This window comes from Ovis canadensis, chromosome 7 (assembly GCF_042477335.2).
Source record: "Ovis canadensis isolate MfBH-ARS-UI-01 breed Bighorn chromosome 7, ARS-UI_OviCan_v2, whole genome shotgun sequence".
In the NCBI taxonomy this organism is placed as follows: Eukaryota; Metazoa; Chordata; class Mammalia; order Artiodactyla; family Bovidae; genus Ovis; species Ovis canadensis.
The window spans coordinates 91,820,591-91,841,085 of NC_091251.1; the positions used below are offsets into that span (position 1 = coordinate 91,820,591).

General features: G+C 51.3%; 1 protein-coding gene across 8 annotated transcripts in view; it reads left to right on the top strand.

Annotated features, from left to right (window-relative positions):
- The window catches only part of SUSD6 (sushi domain containing 6), a 97,754-nt gene extending 77,462 nt beyond the window's left edge, over positions 1-20,292 (top strand). For all 8 annotated transcript variants that reach the window (XM_069595149.1, XM_069595143.1, XM_069595144.1 and 5 more), the window contains 4 exons: positions 10,471-10,668; positions 11,653-11,791; positions 14,016-14,434; positions 16,457-20,292. In XM_069595149.1, the coding sequence (XP_069451250.1) occupies positions 10,471-10,668; positions 11,653-11,791; positions 14,016-14,434; positions 16,457-16,482 (782 nt within the window). In that variant the 3' untranslated portion in view covers positions 16,483-20,292. The remainder of the gene's footprint in view (positions 1-10,470; positions 10,669-11,652; positions 11,792-14,015; positions 14,435-16,456) is intronic.
- Positions 20,293-20,495: the final 203 nt, after the last annotated feature.

Sequence of the window (20,495 nt, forward strand, 5' to 3'; positions counted from 1 at the left end):
GGCATAAGGTATTTCCATCAGATGGTAGACAGGGAGTGAAACCACAGCTGTGAGTCCAGCCCTGTCGTAAGCTCCCAGCCAGACTCTGAAGTCAGTTATCACTCGCTCATCAGTTCTCCTTCTGAGGTTGGTCAGTGCCTTAAGCAGCTGACTGGGGCCTTCCTGCAGAGGACCAGCCTGCATCCTCTTAGAGGTGGGGAATTCTGAGGGTAAGAGCAGACACGTGGGCAGCTTTTTCAATGATAGGATAAAGGAGATGAGACCAGGAAGTAGCAATCGCTGATGAGAAAAGATAAACATGTTTTCTCTTAACCCTTTACTGCTCTCAGGGGAACATAGTATCATTTGTTAATGCACAGCCCTGCTGGCATCCCACCATCCTGGGGTGGAGGCGGTGGAAAATTGTGGGTGCTGCTCTCTTAAGTCACTGCAGTGAGTGGGAGGGCTTTGATACTGTGAGGCCCAGGCCTGGAGCAGCAGCAGCAGAAGGGTCGTCCTGCCTGCTCGTCTTCTCAGTGGTACAGTGTAGGGGTGGGCTGAGGAGGTAGTCCTGGGTGGCTGCATGTCTCTCAAGCCCCTGAGCTGTGAGAAAAGGGGTGAAAGGGTAACAGGCCATATGGAGGCCATTAATCTTCCCTGGTGGCTCAGAGGGTAAAGTGTCTGCCTGCAGTGCTGGAGACCTGGGTTCGATTCCAGGTTGGGAAGATGCCCCGGAGAAGAAACTGGCAACCCACTCCAGTACTCTTGCCTGGAAAATTCCACGGACGGAGGAGCCTGGTAGGCTACAGTCTGTGGGATCACAAAGAGTCGCACATGACTGAGCCTCTTCACTTCTCTGTTAGCCAAGAACAGCTCAGGCTCTGCTGAGAACATAGTGGGGCAGGGGGCTGGCATATTACTGAGCTGGAGGAGGGGACAGCAGGCAAGCCAGAGTGCTCATCCTACTCCTCTCACTGCCTGTCCCTCTCCAGACATCCAGAAATTTCTGAAGCAATCCTTTTTCTTTACTGGAGTCTTTGCCCTACCCTGTTCCAAAAACTGGGCTTCCCTGGTGGCTCAGAGGTTAAAGCATCTGCCTGCAATGCAGGAGACCTGGGTTCGATCCCTGGGTTGGGAAGATCCCCTGGAGAAGGAAATGGCAGCCCACTCCAGTATTCTTGTCTGGAGAATCCCATGGACAGCGGAGCCTGGTGGGCTACAGTCCACGAGGTCGCAAAGAAAAACTAGAGGTAAGAAATTAGTTTACATTTATACAAATCAGTTTACATTTACAAATCACATTTATAATATGAATAATAAATGTAAAGAATTTAAAGAAAGTGCCTACTATGTGCCGGGCATGATGCAAGACACTTTCAGGTACACAGTTTCATCCATCCCCTTAAGCACTTCACGAAGGTGAGTATTGGCTGTTAGGGAGTAAGGCTCAGGAGACGGTAGGCCCTCAGGTGAAACCCTGATTCACCCTCAGACCACGCTGTGACCCTGCATGGCCCTGATTCTGGTGGCTGGGAGTGTATTTTCACGGGGAGAGGGCAGTTCAGAGAACATGAGATGTACCATGCTGAGGGAGTCTCTCTGCTAGAAATCATGCAGCTCAGATTAGGGTGGAGCCCAAGGTCTTTTAACTGAGATCACACAGCTGGTCTCAGGGCTTAATGAAGCACAGGTTCTTGACGTCTGATTGCAGAAAGAATTCAGTGAGTGATAGGTAAGAAGTAGATTTATTTACAGAGAAACACAGTCCACAGACAAGAAGAGTGTGGGCCATCTCTGAAATGTGGTGTGGTTATACTTTGTATGGATTGGGTAGTTTCATAGCTTAATGAGTGGGAGGGTTACTCCAACTGTTTTGGGGAAGAAGGCGGGGATTTCCAGGAACTGGGTCACCACCCACTTTTCAACTTTTTATGGTTGGCCTCAGAACTGTCCTGGCCCTGGTAGGTGTGTCATTTAGCTAATGCATTACAGTGAGTGTATAAAGAGGCTCAAAGTCTCCTGGAAGTTTCATCTTCCACCATATTGGGCCTTGTTAGTTCTAACCAGTTTTTTGTTGTGTCCTATGACTGCTGCTGCTACTGCTAAGTCGCTTCAGTTGTGTCCAACTCTGTGCAACCCCATAGACAGCAGCCCACCAGGCTCTCCTGTCCCCAGGATTCTCCAGGCAAGAACACTGGAGTGGGTTGCTGTTTCCTTCTCCATAGTCCTATGACTATGTCATAATTGTGCCCTGCCTGCCCACTTCCCTCCTATTTCAGCTGTTATCTGCTTCTGATTCATCTCAAGTCAGAAACCATATGACCCTTTGCGTTTAAAAAGACAGTGCCTTGAAATGTGGGCAAAATTTTGTAGGTGAAGTCAGTTTCTGCCAGTTTCTGTACCAAGACCTGGAACTACAAGAAGCAGAACAAATGCTTGCCCCACAGCCTGGGTATGTGGGTGGGTTAGTGGAGAGGTGGGGATGGACCAACCTGTGAGAAAATAATTGCAGAAACAGCAGTACAGCCAGTGCTTTATGGGGAGGCCGGAGGATGTTTGGAGAAGAGAGGAGGGTTGACAGAGCTGCTGTTTATTGACTGCTTGGTGTGTGAGAGGCGTGATTGTGATGAATCTGCACAGCACCCGTGAGGTACACACCTCTGCTGTCCCCCTCTTACAGCTGAGGGAACTGGGGAATAAGAAGACCTGCCCAAGCCCACACAGTGGGGAACTGTCCCAGCTCACTCGGCTGCTCTCACTGTAGGCCTGGGGATAGGCTCTGCCCCATGCCGCTTAGTTCTCTTTGGGACGGTGTCCTGGGGCAGGCGACCTGGAAACTGAGTCGTGAAAGTTGGGTGGGGCTCCAGCTGACCCTGTGTACTTTCAGGTCAGGGTTTCCAGGCCAAGGAACAGCACCACTTCTTTCAGAATGACACTGATGGTCGCTCTCAGACGACAGGAGCTTTCATGTTTGGGGCAAGGTGCCATAAAGAAAATGTTCTTCTTCTTGTTGGCTCTGACCTGCCGGCTGGCATGTCCCCTCTCCTGTGAGGTGAGGGGAGTGAAAGATGCAGGCCTGAAACAGGAGGGACAGCCTCTGAAGCTGGACCTGCTTGTGAGCCTGTCAGTCCCCTGGAGCAGGGCTTGGGCCGGGCCCCTGTGAGAGGGCAGCCTGAGCCACGGTGGCTTCTGCTGCTGCTCAGCCCCCTTTGCTCTGGGACCACACCCTGGGAAAGGCTGGAGCGCCTGCAGCTGGCCGTCCCCCGCGTGTGGGAAGTTCTCATGAGAAAAGGGATCCTGGCTGGACAATGGGCTTCCTGTCTGACCGCTGGGAAGGTTTGTCTCAGAGGAGAGGAAGGTTGCAAATGGCATGAGAAATCGTCTCTTCCCTCTCTCCGCATGCTGCCTGTTTTAGACTGGTGATTGTCTGACTAGGGGGTCAGGAAAGCAGAGCGCAGGGGAAAGCAATGGGCAGAAGCAGCCCCTGGTTCTCTCTGGAACAGACAACCTCCTCTGGCCTGGTTCTCCACTCCCGCCGTGCACCCGAGGTGGGACTCTGCCCTGACATGGCTGCAGGTGCTTCTGCACAGATAGGACGCTTCTCCTCGAGCCTCCCACACGGTGCTCAGTTCAGAACTGGAGTGGCTGCAGGACTAACTGGAGAGGAATCTCAGGGTGTGGTGAGGCTGGCCATCCACCCAACTTGATGCAGGTTTGCAAATGGCAGATAAGACCTCAGAGGCCTTCTGGTTCAGCGCCTTCATGTATGGAAATTGAGGCCAGGAGAGACCAGTGTCCACAGGCAGCACCCAGATCGCCTTTGTCACTGGGCTCCCCTCCTTGGGGCTCACTTTTTCAGGTGGGCTGTGAGGGGAGAAGCTGGGCACAGAACCCTTGTTACTGCCCAGTGCCATGGAGCGGAAGCCAGCCTTCCTGGGTTCAGGTCTTTACTTGCCGGGTGACGTGACCAAGTTTTTTAACCTCTCTCACTCCGTTTGCTCATCTGTATAATGTTATAACAATATGTTTCTTACAGGGTTTTTGTGAAATTTGAATGTGTTAAGACATGTAAAGTGCTTAGACTGATACTTGGCATACAGTAGATGGTCAGTGGATAGGAAAAGTCAATGGCACCCCACTCCAGCACTTTTGCCTGGGAAATCCCATGGACGGAGGAGCCTGGTAGGCTGCAGTCCATGGGGTTGCTAAGAGTCAGTCACGACTGAGAGACTTCACTTTGACTTTTCACTTTCATGCATTGGAGAAGGAAATGGCAACCCACTCCAGTGTTCTTGCCTGGAGAATCCCAGGGACGGGGGAGCCTGGGGGGCTATTGTCTATGGGGTTGCACAGAGTCAGACACGACTGACGTGACTTAGCAGCAGCAGCCGTGAATAGGAGCTGTTATTACTGAGATTTCTAAGGGAGTCCTTAGAAGAAACCTTTATACCACAGTGAGATGTGGTAACCTACCCACTACCCCCACCCCCACCCCAGCCCCTTGCATTTGTCTATAATACCCAGTTCCAACTTCCTTGAGAGGCTTTCTTGAGGAGAATCACCTCCCTGTTGAACTAGTGAGCTCACACCTTCCCCAGAGCAGCGAGATGCTCCGGAGGCCCAGGCCTGGCCCATCGGGGGATGGACTGGTACCCTTGCCTCCTCTGCATGTCTGCCTGGACTTCTTGGTCAAGCCTGCAGCTCAGGAGCCAAGCACCTGTTGAGTCATTTAGAGATGAGCGGCTTGGAGGAAATTACTCAACTCAGCTAAGGCTCATTGTTTTTAATCTGTAAAATGGAAAAAAATATTAAGCCTCATTGTTTAAATCGTGTAAAGAGAGAGCTCTAAAGAGAGAGCTCAGAAGAGTGCCTGGCACAGGTAATAAGGCTTTTTGCAGTAATTATTATTTTCCTAGTTTTACATCTGAAAAGAAATTTGCGCATTTGAATCCCTTTCCCCCCCACCCCCCACCCCCTATTTTTGCCTTGCTTTTTCTCTGGCTCTCTCTATTCCTAACAAAGCCTTGAGGGCTAGAAATAGAAATTAAACCTTCGTGTATTGAGAAAGGGTTTTGAAAGCAAGCACGTAAACAGTGCTTTAAAGAACAACCTGAAGGGACCCTGTGTGCTCCATGGCGTCTTCATCTGCTGCTTACCCTCCTGTCTCACACCTAGTGGTGTGGTCTGAACCCTTCTTCTGTTCTCAGACCCCCATCATCTGTGCCATCAGTACAGTGGCCACTAGCCTTGAGTGACTGTTGAGAACTTGAAATGCAATTTGTCTGACCTGAAATGTGCCAGAAGTGTAGAAAAGAATATTATCAAATATCTCATTAATAAATTTTTATATTATGTGTTGAGATATCAGATGTGTATTTTGCATATATTGGTTAAATAAAATATATCATTAAGATTAATGGGACTAAGAAAAATCTAAAAGCACCTCTGTGGCAGCATCATTTCTGGGGGACAGTATTGTGCTCGGTGTTTGCTTCCCATCCATTCCTTCCTCCCCTTTCTGTTTTTTTGCACCTGCTTCTCTTTGCCTGGGCCCTCACCTTCCTCTGGTTGCCAGCAGTTCTCAGATGAACAGAAAAGATGTCCCTGCTCAGAAGGACACCCAGGGCCAATAGAAGAGCTCAGCTTTGAGTACTTTGCTTTTTTCATTTACATGAGAGTTAGCCCTGCATGTCTGTGTCCTGTCGATTGTAATCTTTCTGAGGCTTTGGTCCTGTCACGCTTAGCTCTGTGGCCCTGCTAGAGCATCTTAGGAGGAGGGGCGCTCTGATTGTTTCAAGGAGTTACAGCCACACAGGGACACATGTGAAACCGCCTCAGCTGTGTCCCCTGGTGACCACAGCTGCTGTGTTGATGTGCTGGGTTTGGGGGAACCACTTTCTTCTCCTCTGAATTCCCAGGAAAGTTTTCTCTGACCACCCTTTGTTGCAGCACCTTCACTAAGCACCTGTTTCTCTGTGCCCAATCATGTTCTAAATGCCACTACACTGGTTTTAGTGTAAAACGACATTATTTCAAACCTGCAAGTGAACACTTAACACAGTTTCTTAAGCACAGGCACTTGAAACTCACAAAAGAATCAGACACGACTAAAGCAACTTGGCATGCACGCACCCCGTGAAGGAGTTGGTGGGGGGTATTGTTTTGTGTTTTGTTGGGGTATAGTTGCTTTACAGTGTTGGGTTTCTGCTGTACAGTGAAGCGAATCAACTATATGTATACACATATCCCCTCTTTTTTGAATTTCCTTCCCATTTAGGTCATACAGAGCATTGAGTAGAGTTCCCTGTGCCATGCAGCGGGTTCTCATTATCTATTTTACACATATTAGTGTGTGGGAGTTTAGGGTTTCCTTGATGCCTGACATCAGACAGAAGCCTCTTCTGTTGAGTCTTTTTACCTGCACTCGGTATTTGCATTCTGCTTCCCTTCCTCAAGCTGATCACCGTCCCTGCCCTCCACACCTCATTTTAAAAGGCGCTCAGTGTGTTAAACTGGACACTTTGACTCCAAGGCCATTCCTGGAGCTTGTTTTAATTCGTTATGGAATCTTAGAATTTGTTTGTCTCTGATTGGTCTCTTCCTCTTAAAAGTCTGGTCCCCAGAACAGCAGAAGAAAATCACATTATCTGAGGGCTGATTGGGGGTTCTTACTGATTTCTGCTCTTAGTTTAGGCTCAGGGGTAGGAGTACCAGCCAGATCATTCTGCCTCCCCTCCGTCTGCTCCCTCCCCATCTGGTCTTATGTCTCCTGCTTCGTGACAGCTGTGCCCTGGGCACTCCACAGGCCCTCTAAAGAATTACCTCGCTGATTCCTGTGCTCATGGGAGGCCAAAAAAAGTGGCTGTAAGAGATAATGGGAAGCAGAGAAGGAAGCTAAAGAGAGCTAATTGATTTTTTTTTTCCTGTAAAATTTCCATCTTCTGGCTTTCTCCCTCTTCTTTTTAAAATTATGCAGCTTTGCCAAATCAGATGAGTTCATTGTCTTCTTGGGGCTAAGAACAGATCTTGAAACTCCCTCTGCGGACCTGGGGCTGTCAGAGAGAGCAAGCCTGATGCACAGATTAAGTCAGCCTCTTGCCCAGAACAGTGGCTCCCGGAAGCCACCGAGTGATTTATTTGCTCCTCCTCATAAGGGTCCTCCTGCCAAGGCGCTCCCACTCTGCTTTCTGATTGGGCGGGAGGGCCATATTTTTTCCTTATGTTCTTGGCATCTTAAAACAATCCTGCCTTTTTCTGGTTTTTCCTTCTGAGACCTCCTTATTTCTTCCTTTGACGTGGGGCAGTCCCTTCGTGATGCTGAGTCTGCTGTACCCTAGTTTGTTTCTTTCGTATGATCCTCATGGAACGTTTTAATCCAGTTTATTTCCCCATGCAAGGGTGGCTTGACTGCTGGCCTTCTCCAGAGGTTTTCTCCTCCTCCCTTCGTCTTACATCAAAGTCCCCGCCTCTTGTGATTTCACCCATTGAATGTGGTATGAACACCTCCTGTTGCAGCCAGGGCCCCTCTGCAAGATGGTTTCTTTACAATATTATTACTTCTACTACTACTATTATCATCATTTTATCTATTTATTTATTTATTTGGACAAATTTTTTTATGCAGTCAAGCTAACCTAGGCTACCTGATGTTCTCTGGGCTTAATCTACACTTTGCTACTTTGGAGCATTCGATTCAAACTGCCACCTCCTTTGCTGCTGAAATCAAGCCCCATTGAAAATGTGCTTCTTCCAGTAGCCATTCCTGGCCTTCCCCACACAAGGTTGATCTCTCCTGCTCTGAACTCCCCCTCTTGCAGCACTAATCCTGTTATTTGACATGTATAGGATGAAATCTGTGTGGAGGATTTCTGGGGAGAAGCACTGAGTGACTGGGAAAGAGGGCTTGCTTTTCTGTGTTCACCCTCTTCTTTCTGAATTTTTTTCCAGGTATATATTTCCTATGATTATTTTTTCCCCTTCTGAAGGTATTATTTACATAACAAAGACCCAGTGTGTAAAACTTGAGAAGAAAATATTGGAGAGTATGTTTAGAAAAGTGTCCTAAACATATTCTCCAAAATGTGTCACGACATAAAACTCAGAAGCCATGAAGAAAGAAGCTTTTGAAATACACGTGTGGTGTATTTGTCATACCCCTGTTTGGCTACAAGTAGCCCAAGCACTTTCCGAAGTGCTTGGGCTTCCCTGATGGCTCAGTGGTAAAGAATCTGCCTGCAATGCAGGAGACGCAGGCTTGATCCCTGGGTTGGGAAGATCCCCTGGAGGAGGGCATGGCAACCCATGCCAGTTATTCTTACCTGGAGAATCCCATGGACAGAGGAGCCAGGTGGGCTACAGTCCATGGGGTCGCCAGAAGTCAGATACAACTGAGCAGCTGAGCACACATGTGCCTGAAGTGCTTATCTTTTTATCCTTTTTCAGAGCATAGCACAGTGATCCCTGCCCAGTCATCAGTAAATATTAGTGAATCAAAATGAATTGTAAGTAGCGTCTTTGTAGACCTCACTTTTTGTACTGATATAATGAGTGCCGGGTGATGTCCAGGGCCCTCTCAGGGATTCCATGATGATGTGGGCTTTTTGGGCAGCAGTGCCCAGCAGAGCTGGAATGACTTGAGAATCAGCAGCCCTTCCCCTGGGACTGTCCTCCCTCACACACTGGATCTGTGTGAGTCCTGCCTGCTTTTGGGAGCTGCTGTCAGATGCTCAGCATTAATTACACTGAGGAAATGAACCAATTAGACACAATCTGGAGAGAGCCAGGTGATCTCTGGCAGGCTTGTTGCCCTGAACAAAAGAGGGAGCGTGTACAAGGTAAAGCGGTTTGCTGAGCTTCCTTTGGCAATCCAGCTGGCCAGCTCTTTGAGCAACTTGGCCAGAGTTTAGAGAGGCACCAGGAGAGGTGTGATGCCTGTGTCTCCCTCCTGTTCTAGCCTTTGGGCTAGGTGGGTGGCGTGGGAAGAGTCTAGAGACGACGGTGTGTCCTCAGAGGGCGCTGAGTGGGTTTATTTGGGCTCATCTACTAGTTTCATAGAGGATGTTCAGACTTCTTTGATACCTGTGGACCTGCCTCATTATTTTAATAGGTTAAGTAATGGAGTCTTTTCTCTGAATCTCAGTGATAAGTAGCCTGAGAGGAGGGAACCATCATCTCTTTTTTTTTACTTCATATCCCCCCTCTCTTGGTTGGCAGTCATCTTACATAAGAGCAGGTTGCAGGTGAAGGGAAGTGGTATTTGGTGACGGTGGTGGGCAGGCCTGTGAAGGGAGAGCACCTTACCTCAGACAGTCAGAAACTTGATCTATTGGAGGAAGTGAAAGACAGGAACCCAGCGGTTCTTACTTTCATATTGATGTCCTTGTGATATCTTGATGGGGACAGGGTATTTGTCAGTAAAACCTTGGGCTAAGCTGAAGTTTGTGGGTGCCTGGCCACCTGCCAGCATATCTTCTTCCCAACAATGATCCCTGAGTGCCCCTGTTGTCCCCTTCCTATGTTTGCGAGGCACACCCCTTGATCTATTGCCTGGCGACTTAGGTTCTGCAGTGTCCCACACTTAGGTACCGTTTACCATCTCCCCTGTTCAGAGGGTCGGTAACCTTGACATACACAGTCCTTAAAGGGCCGCTCACTCCTGGGGTGGAAGCAGTGTCTGCTGGTGGGAAGGGCGCAGGTTTTGAATCAGGAGACCCAGCTCTGTTCCCCAGTCTGCCCTTGGCTCTCGCTGCCTTACACTTGGCTCAAAGTCATTTAACTTTTGTGGAGCAGTGTCCTCATCGTCAAAGGGGAGGCATGATAACTACTCCACAGAGTTGTCAGGACAAATAAATAAGATAGGAGATGAATGAAGGTGCCTTTAAAACTGAGCAGACCTACCTCAGTGAAAAATACAGGCTTCACTGTAGGGTGGAGTTGAGTGATGCCAGTGACCACGCAGGTCAGGGAATTCGTGGTGCCGGGGGCTTGGGAAGCCTCCCAGGAAACGCATCAGAAATCCCCTCTGGAGCCGAGAAGGCACATTTTATCACACAAAGGAGTCCTTTCTGATCCTGATCTGGAAACAAGGCTAGCTTTGCCCCGTGCAGGTTACTGGTGTTTTACCACCTGTCACTTGGTTTCATTGTGTTCCAGTAGGTTTTATTAAAACCATGTTACACACTAGGTCTCTGTGAATCTGGCTTGGTCAGAGTCTACTGTTGAGTGAAGGATGCGGTTCTCTGCAGGCAGTAGGGAAGGGGAGGGCAGGGGGACGTGGTGTTGGCAGCCCGGCTTCCCCTGTTGCCAGGGCGCCTCCTTCTGTCTTTGGCAACCTGAGCTTCCAGCGTTGGGCAGCAGCCTTTCCAAGGGGCTGGCGCTCTGCTCCTGAGGTGTTTCCTGCCGAGACCTTCAGCATTGCCCCTCTCCATGTTGCCAAGGGCACTCCCGCTGGAAAACCTCACCAAGGTACCTCCTCTCTCTCCATCTCTGCAGTGTGTTCCCTGCCGCCAGAGCCAGAGAATGGTGGCTACATCTGCCACCCCCGGCCCTGCAGAGACCCCCTGAACTCTGGCAGCGTCATCGAGTACCTGTGTGCCGAAGGCTACATGCTGAAGGGCGACTACAAATACCTGACGTGTAAGAACGGCGAGTGGAAACCAGCCATGGAGATCAGCTGCCATCTCAACGAGGGTCAGTTTGGCAGGCGAGAGTTGGGTACTTGGTGCCGGGCTCCTGCTTCCCTTCCAGCTCCCGGGAAGTGACGTGCACTCACTCGAGAGGGCCCTGTGCTGTGGGGGCAGTGTGGCCCCTCTGACGCCCTGCAGCCCCCCTCCTCTGGGGTTTCACGTCTCGGTTATACATTTGGATCGCTGATGCGTGTCCCGCGGCGTTTCAGCTGAGCCACTGAGGCGGCTGCTGTGCTATGCAAAGTCCCTTTGATGCTCTAGCCCAGGGCCAGTGACCTCTGACCGTGTTCTGCTGACACACAGCACAATGCAGGCACCTTCTGTAGTGTCTGTGGTATATTTTTTTTCCCTGAATGGAAGGGCGCTGTTTAGTTACAGAGCCGCAGTCCAGCTGGGCAGAAGTGCGCTCCCCCTCAGCCTCCTCCTGTCGTACATGACATGAGGTCCAGCATCCTGAGGAAAGTGTGTGTCATGCAGCCATCCCTGGGCTTTTTACCCCAGTTTCAGGACCGTGACACCCTGGAGAACGGTGGGGACCGGCTTTAGATATACAGCTAAAGATGCAGGACCTTAGAACAGAGGGTTATTACAGCCCTGTTTTTATAAAGTTTCCTGCCACATGGGTGGGACTTTAGATGGTGGAAAGATGTGTGCGTTTGAATGGCTCATGTCTTCAACCTGCTGTTGAGGACAGGATCAGCTTGGGTTTATAAAGGTAAGATCTCTAGGGGTAAGTGAATTTAGGTGTTAGGTGGTCCTCAGCGGTCCAAGGTGAAGGGAGTTTTAGTTTCAGGAACAGAATAGGGAAATGTCCATTTTTCTTGACGTAGAAGCCGTTGGCTCCGCACCGTTGCCCCCAGAGCGACACTGGCCATACCTGGCATGTCTCACCGGGGCACCATGCGGGCGGCCTTTGAAGGTCAGCAGTGGGGCTCACGTTCCATGTGTCTGGGTACAAAACACCGCTGATGATGGCTTGTTTCCACAGACAAAGACACCCACGCGTCGCTCGGGGTCCCCACACTGTCCATTGTGGCCTCAACTGCCAGCTCCGTGGCGCTCATTCTCCTCCTCGTGGTGCTGTTTGTGCTGCTGCAGCCGAAGCTGAAGTCTTTCCATCACAGCCGGTGAGCCCAGTGGTGGTGGCAGCAGGCGTCACTGTGGGGGGCTGGCCCTGGACTGGCAGAGGGGTGCTGGTGGGCTTGCTGGCCTCTGCTGGTCTGTGTGTGCCCAGGGAAAGGGGAGGGCCCTGTGTGTGTTAAACTTCCAGGTGTACCAGGTAGTGTGCTTTTGCTTCACATCCATCGTAATCCTCACAGGATTGTTGCAGATTAGGAAACTAAGGCTCAGAGAGCTCAAGTGAGAGAGGGTCATCCCTCTAGGTCAGGGGAACCGCCCCGCCCCGGCCCCCGCCTCTGGGCCGCGGACCAGTCCCTCCTGTCAGGTCAGTGGCAGTGTTAGAGTAGAGATAAGGTGCACAGTAAAAGTAATGCACTTGCATCTTCCCCAAACCACCCCCTGACACACCCCTGTCTGTGGAAAATTATCTTCCACGACATCAGTTTCTGGTGCCAAAAAGGTTGGGTGCCACTGCTCTAGGTGACGACAGAGCTGAGATTTAAACCCCAGTCTGTCTCACTCCAGTGCCGTGTTATTTCCACTGTGTCAGTGGTTCTCACATGTGGTCCCAGCAGCAGCAGCATCACCTGGGAACCTGTTAGGAATGTAGATTTCCAGGCCCCACCCAGACTGACAGAATGAGAGACTCTGCCTTTCATCAGCACTCCAGGCGATTCTGGGGCAGGCTCGTGTTTGCAAGCTGCTGCCCTCTCTCCCTGGTCCCCACTCCTGGATGCACAGAGAGGCTCCAGTGGGGAACTAAACACAGGCGCCAGCACCTGGGCCTCCATCTGGATTTATTTGGTTTGGGGCTGGAGCCTGTGTATAAAAGTGATCCAGAAAAAAAGGTATTTGCATAGCTAAATTTCCCAAACATACCACACACACCTATTAACACACAAACACACACATTTATTATCTATCTCATTCATAAAAGGTCACAAAATCTCAAAACTAAATGATGTTGAAGAATTCATGCTTAGGCATTAAAGTTACTAAAATAAAAGTCAAAGGAATGATTTTAGGTGACAGGAATGGTCATGGGTCGCTGGGGCTTGGGTGCTGGCAGGGCTCAATTTCTTGACCCAGATAGAGGTTTTACATTAGCATTATTGCTGTTTAGTCGCTCAATCATGACGGACTCTTCGCGACCTCCTGGACCACCAGGCTCCTCTGTCTGTGGGATTTTCCAGGCAAGATTACTGGAGTAATTTACCATTTCCTTCTCCAGGGGATCTTCCTGACCTAGGGATTGAATCCGCTTCTCTGCATCTCCTACATTGCAAGCAGATTCTTTACTGCTGAGCCGCTAGGGAAGCCTATACGCTAGTGTTACCTTTGGAATAAATACATTTTTCTATGTTTGTCTGACATTTGTGTTATAATCCACAGGTTTTTTTTTTTTTTAAGTTTACAAAATTAAAAAAATAAAAGGCAAGTAAAGTGACTTGAGTCAAAAGAACAGAATTCTTCCTTCAGTTTTCAAGTCCAGTGTCCCATTTCAAGATCACGGTGTTTCTTTACCTTCTCCTCTTTTAAAAAGGAGCTTTATGGAGATGTAATTTGCTTCCCTGGTGGCTCAGCAGTGAAGACTCCACCTGCCAATGCAGGAGACACAGATTCAATCCCTGGGTTGAGAAGATCCTAGAGTGGAAGTGGCAACCCAGTCCAGTGTTCTTGCCTGGGAAATCCCATGGACAGAGGAGACTGGTGGACTACAGTCCATGGGGTCACAAAGGGGTCAGGGACAACATAGCAACTAAACAATGAATGTACGTGCCATACGGTGTGCCCGCTGGAAGTGTCCAGGCAGGGTACGTCCACAGGTACGTGCAGCCCCTGTTCTTCCGCTTTCCTGGCTTAGCTGTGCTGAGCCAGTGGCTTTATTTCTGAGTCTCGAGCTTCCTAGGTTTTGCACAGGACCAGAGGGCCAGGAGCCTGTATACCCAGAGGTTAGTAACATAGTCTCTGGAAGCAGGTAGAATGGATGCACATCCTAGTTTCTCCCTTACCAACTGTGTGCCTGGGCAGGTTACTTAACTCCCCGGAGCTTCATCCGCATTCTTGGTGAAGGACTCAGGTGAGGATGTGGTAGGATGAAGTGTATAAAGCCCTTAGTGCCGTACCTAGTACATAGTAAGCCCTCAGAAATGGTTGGTGTCGTTGGTATTGTGATACCCACTCATGTGCATATTCTGATTCTTCCTTTGTCCTTTTCTTCTCCGGATGCAGGCGTGACCAGGGGGTGTCCGGGGACCAGGTCTCCATCATGGTGGACGGAGTCCAGGTTGCGCTCCCGTCGTACGAGGAGGCTGTATATGGCAGTTCTGGTCACTGCGTGCCGCCAGCGGACCCCAGAGTGCAGATTGTGCTGTCAGAAGGATCTGGGCCCAGCGGGAGGAGCGGACCGAGGGAGCCGCACCTGCAGGACCAGGGGGCCTGTTCTTCTGCAGGCGGTGAGGAAGAGGCCCCAGGCCAGTCTGGACTCCGTGAAGCCTGGGGCTCTCGGGGCTCAGAGACTGTGATGGTGCACCAGGCGGCCACCTCTCCCTGGGTGGCCGGCTCAGGGAACAGCCGAGTGGCGCACAAAGAAGCCCCAGATTCGGAGAGCAGTGACGTACAAAGCCTCGCGTCAGAGGACTACAGAGATGGTAGGTGGTTTGTGCTGGTGCCCAGGGCCCTTGCTGGGAGTGAGGAAGGATAGTGAGCCTTTCTAATCATTGGTGTGCCTGGGGGCAAAGAAGGATAATACCTAGGGGATTATCGTACAAAATAGGATTTTACCCTAGGTGGGCCTTTGGGCTCTGTATTAGGAGACTTTTTGCTACTGTCTGTGAGTCTTAACAGGTTTGGAGTCTCCCGAAACTATTCATGGCCTCAGGGAAATGCTAAATCACGGGGTAGACAGCCAATTGGAGGTAGAAGTGGGGCCTGTCCTCTTGTTCTAATTTTTACGTTCATGAAAGGACAGGAATGACAAGGAGATGTGGGGTCTTAGAAAAACCGGAGCCTGTCTCTCTCCCAGAGCATTCTGCTGCTTCCTTTTAAATAAGAACCTGTCACCTCCTGTGCTGTTTGGTTTTCTTGTACTACCTCAGGTCAGACCTCACGGTGATCCTGAGAAGTAGGTATTTTTACCAACGCCTTTTTACAGATAGGGAAGCTGAGGCTCCAAGAGGGTAAGTCTTGGTAAATGGCTGAGTTGGGATTTGAAGCCAGATGGATCTGTTCCCATGCCTGTATCATAATCCGTGGTGCCATACTGCCTCCCAGATAACTCTGGGGCCTTTGTGGTAAAGCCGTCAGAGGATGAAATTGCTGCCTCCAATACCTCTGCCTTTACCGGAGCCTGGAGCGTCAAACACTGGGATTGATTCTTGTCACTTTAAAAACCATCTTTACATGAAATCCCACTGTGGTTCAGGATGCAGAATAAACCTAGATGTGTCCCTTTAGAAAGTCAGGACTTCCATGCTCACCAATCCCGCTCCCCCCGCCCCCACCAACCCCTCTGCCAAAAGTGTTTTAGAGCTCTCTCCTTCCTGCGAGACCTGGGCACAGTTAGTGTCTAAGGTTTAGAATATCTGAGAGCCAAGAAGTTGGAAATTTTTAAGTGCAGATCAGGTTTAGGGTTTCCTGAGTATCAGCAGTATGCCTCCTCTATTTTCTTGGTGGGATGTAGAGCTAGGAAGGGGCCATTAAATACTTGGGCCAGATTTGAAGTTGAAAGCCAGTGGCCCCCAGGGCAGCCAGCTGTGCCTGCTGTATGTCTGCACATACTGAGGTAGACCTCAGCCCTTGTCCTTCCTAAAGAGCCCTGGGGCGCCAGCTCTTCTCCCTTCTCCTCCTTATCCCCTGGCTTTGTTCCACATGTTGAACTAGCATTATTCAGACAGAGCCCATCTTGTGCCTGGTGTTGGATTAGGTTTCAGGTGCGATGGAAAGAACCACGAAACATGCTGTCTGCATGCATGGACTGTCAGTCAGCTGGGAAGATGGGGCATACACCTGAGAAAAAAAATGGAACCTAAATGGTAGGGTCCCTGTCAGAATGTTGTTGTTCGGTGGCTGTCGTGTCCGACTCTTTGCCACCCCATGGACTACAGCATGCCAGGGTCCTCTGTCTTCCATATCTCCCAGAGTTTGCTCAAATTCATGTCAGTTGAATAGGTATGTCAGAATGAGGGGTGCGTAAAACCAGACACATAGGTTATTGAGTTGGTTGCAGGCTAAGCCCAAGTTATCCAGGGCAGGTAGTTCTGAAGGAAGCCAGGCCCTTCAGATGTCAGTCTAACCCAGGTGACGTGTGAGGTGACTTGAGACCCAGAGAAGGGGATTGATTTACTCAGAATCACACAGCTGGAGGATGGCTTTAAGAAGAAGGTGAGACTTAACCAGGGCTCAGTAGCCTCATAAGATGAGAATAAGGGTAGAAAGAGAAGCGACTAAACCATCAGCATCAAAGCAGAGAAGAGGGTGCAGGGTGGCAGGACCAGAAAGGGTCTGAATACCGGACTGACTGTTCAGGTTTTCTCACACAGACAGACGGAGAGATGAGCAGGGAAGGCCTGGAGAAGGGGTGAGGGGTTTAGAGGGCCCCTGCAGCAGGGTGAGCTGCGCTGCCGTTGCCCACACGGGTAACCACTCTGCTTTCCGTCTTCCTCTGCCCGCAGATATCCCACTGTTGAAAGAAGCATGAGGGCTGCCACAGGCTCCTCTCCTCTCTGCCCTTCCTCTTCTTCCTGTGCGTTTGAGCACCATGTCCTCCAGCCACCCTGCCCAGAGACCCGAGCTGCCCACCTGTGTGTCTGTATCTCCGCACCTCCGAGGGCCCGCAGGCCCACTTCACTGGAAAGTCTGGGAAGAGTCTCGCCGACTGCCTGCTGGACGACTGGAGGAGCCGGCTCCCTGCCCAGCCCAGCCTTCCCACCTGTGTCAGGGGCGTGAACTGAGCGTGCTGGGTTGAACCCACCCCTCCCAGGAGCCCTGTGGTCCCCCCGACCAGCTCTTGGGTGGTAGCCCCGGCTCATGTGGCCCGGGTACGCTGTGCTTGCTTGTGCCTTCCTTCTGCCCCATCCGGTTCCCCCGTCACGCAGGCTTCATGGCTGCGCTGCTGCCCCCCATGGGGGCCAGGCCTGGGTCTGGCCCGTTTGCTTTGGAGGCTGGCACCACTGCCCTTAGCAGGAGCAGATCCAAAAGTGGCTTCAGCTGGGGCCAGAGTGTGGGGCTCTGGGCCTGCCGTTGGCTGACAGCGATGGCGTGCTGCCTTGACTGAGGATGGAGGCTGTGAAAAGTCACCCCGCAGCCATCCTCACGCCCAGCTGTCTAGCTCAGAGGTGGTGGCTCCTGGCCCTGGTGAGTTTCTGAGAAGCGTCCAGAAGATCCCAAGGGAGGGGAGGAAGGTGGCTGTTAATGATTTGTCTTCCTAATATGCAAGTCCTCGCTTCCTACTTCCAGCATCTGGCCTTCCTGGCCTCTTTTTTTTTTTCTCTTTCCCTGGAGCCTAAGGGGAAGGTGCCTGCTGCCTCCTGGGTGTGACGCCACGCGGCCCTGGCTTCCTTGCCGGCCAAGGCCGGCAGCGTCCCCCATGGGACGTGAGAGTTCTGAGATGCCATGGGATGCCCCACTGGTCACTGGCAGTTGGGGCCCAGTGGCCTCGTCCTGGGTTCGTGGTGATGGGAGGGGGCCTGCGGGATACCGACCAAACCCCAGACGGCTGCAGGCAGCTCTGGCCCGGTCCTGAGTGTCCTCATCACCGCAGTCACGTGCCTTAGTAACTGTGCCCGGGAAGCATGCTGCCGCTTGCTCGCTGCTGCTTCTCCTCCTCCTCCTGCCCTCCCCTGCTGCCTTCCACTCGTCACAGCTGACAGACGACCCCCTGGAGGCATCAGCACACACCCCCACTCGGTGCGCTTGCTGGTAGGGACGGTTTGGGAGCAGCCTGGCTCCAGGGCCCTGGTGTGGAAGGAGTGGCCGGGCCCTTGCTGGGGCCTCTCCCTCGGCCGGGCTGCTGCCTCTTCACGAGATGTGCTGTTGCTTTTGTTCCTGAAGCGCTGCCCTCTGCTCCCCCCGAGCCTGAAAATACTCGAGCTCAGGGCGTTTTCACTTCCTGACCTAACAGGGTAGCTCCGGTGGCCTTGGAGAGGAGGGGAACGAAGGGCCTTCTCTCAGCCTCCCGCCCCCTCGCTCAACACTCGCACTTTATTCCCGCTCATCCTGGCCTCTCACCCCTGTAGTCTTCCTTCCTCTCAGGTAAGGGCAGCGCCTGCCAAGCGTCTCTCTTTCCTCCCTACCTGGCACCCACAGCCCTGGCCCGTAAGGAGGAGGTGCCCAAGGGAAAGTGCAGAACGGAGCAGGCCTGCCCTTGGCCTCCAAAGAGGCCATATCCAGAGATGCGCCTGCCAGCTGTCGCTGGCCCGGGGTCCATCTGGAGGGCAGGATCCCCACGACCCCAGTCACTTCAGCCCACACAGGTTCTGCTCCACCCGCAGTACCCTTGTCTTCCTCCAGAAGGGAGCAAGGCCCAGTGCGGGGGTGGGGGGGGGTGCTTGGGGGTGCCTCCAGAGTCTCACTGCTGAGCCCACAGCTTTCATTTCCCCATCTTCCAGCACCTGAACTCGAGTCTAGAATATTTTTTTAAACAGGGCTCTTACCCTTTTTTATAGAAGTACTCTGGGGGTTTTCCCCGTGAGATTGCACTTTTTGTTTGCGGTTTATCCAGCCACAGAGATGATCCGCCTGCCGCTTGAAAAAAATGAAAAAGCCTGCCTTCTGAACCCTTCTTTCACCTTGCCCGCCCACCCTGAGGGGATAGCAAGTCCAGACTTGCCACCTGGAAGGGAAGAGAGAAAAGTTGGGAGGCTCCCCTCCCCTGCTCCCCTGTCCTTGGCTTTGATGAGGCCTGCCTCCTGGAGGCCCCTGGCATGTGGGTACCGGGCCAGCCTCACCTCCCTGCTTACCCCCGTGACGGCTTCCCGCAGGCAGTTAGTTCTCGTCTCCCACATCAGCCATAAACTGCTGTTTCTAGAGCTTCTGGCCCTTGTCTCTTGTGAAGGATCAGGGCCTCCACGGCAGCCTTGGGGGGTGGGGTCTGGCTGAGAGACAAGGTGGTATTGGGGGCCACCAGAGGGTCCTGGAGCAGTGGGGAAAGCTGCCGGGTTGGCTTCCCCGGGCTCACCTCTAGGGGAGCCCAGCAGAGAACTTGTACAGGAGGAACAGTCGGCACCAAAGGACTTTTAAGAAGCGTTTTTTTCTTTTTATTTGCATGCACAGTCTGACTCAGTGCAGGTTTTATATCTTGGTAACTTGCAGTCACATTCCAGTGACTTTCAAGGGCCAGTATATGGTGAAAAATCACTTAAAATTTCTAACCTTTTCAATGCCTTAGTTCAGCAGGTAGGCTCTGTCTTTTGCCATTTTTGAGTTTTGTGTGCTGTGTTCCCATTTCACTGGGTGTGAACTGTGAAATGGGCCAAGTCCTGGCCGTGAGTTCTTTTGGTTTTATAAGGCATTTCAACGTACATTCTCCCAACACTCCATTTGCAAACAGAACTTAACTCCTGTCCCATCCCCATTCTTCCTGCCCACCGCCTCCTCCCCTCCCCCAGCCGTGAAGCTTCATGGAGAAGCTGATGGCCAGACAAAGGTATACTTTTCCTGCTAAGTCAGTGGTGGCACAGGAACCCTAGCACTTGACCTTTCCCTTCCCACCCCTATGGAGCTCAAACCACTTGCTTCCCACATAACTGTCACTTCCATTCCCAGGGAGCATCCCTACATAGAGAATGGAAGATGCTGCAGACATTTCTAGATCCTTGCCTGTTTGTTTGGTTCCCCGCCCCGCCCCAGCTCCTTGAAAATACAGGGCCCAGAAGGGAAAGGACGCAGGCTTGACAGCTTCATTGCAGATGTGCTTGCTGAGGACAGAGTCCAGGAGCTTTGCTGAAGCCTGCCAGGGCTCCTGGCCTTCAGCACAAGGCCTGTTGTTACTGGAGTCTGGTGAGGGGCTCGGAGAGGATTTTGTGTGGCAGATTTGTAGACCGAGTGGTAGAGTAGCCAGTTCCCTGGAGAGGGAAGGGCAGGCTCAGCTTTCCTGGGAAGCAACCCCTCTTAACCGCCAGTTGAAAATCTAGGAGAATTTTGAACGAGAACCCCAAGGTTGAGCCTTGTGCTAGGAGCTGGGGGGATGCGCCTGGGCAAAGCACTTGGATCACCAGGTGGGGAGAAGAGAGGGTTGAGGGTGGCCTGGCGGCTCATCACGCCACTGTGGAGTCTCAGCAGTGGTTTCACATGACGCACGCATTGTTGACTGTGCAGGATGTCACTCAGTCAGTTTGGGTTTGCTTTATTTTATTTTATATATATATTTTTTGGTATCCTGTACATTGCAGTGGGTGTGAAGATAGTATTTTAATATTTGTACAAAGTTTAATTTAATTTTAATTGTTCTCTGTATATAACTGCATTTCTAAATAATAATAATAAAAAAAAAAAAGTTCTTTTGAAGGCAGTTGTGAGAGATGTGATCCTTCCAGAAAGTTTTTGCAGAAGCCCTCCCAGGGGCAGAAACTCATGAAGGGGATGCAAACACAAGCTCTGATGGGGAGAGGTGCCTGATAAGAGGAGACAGGACAGGGAGGTGGTCTGTAGAACAAGGAGGGGAGACCACAAGCACAAGTGAAAACACACCAGTCCTCTTTTTAGAACTCTCAG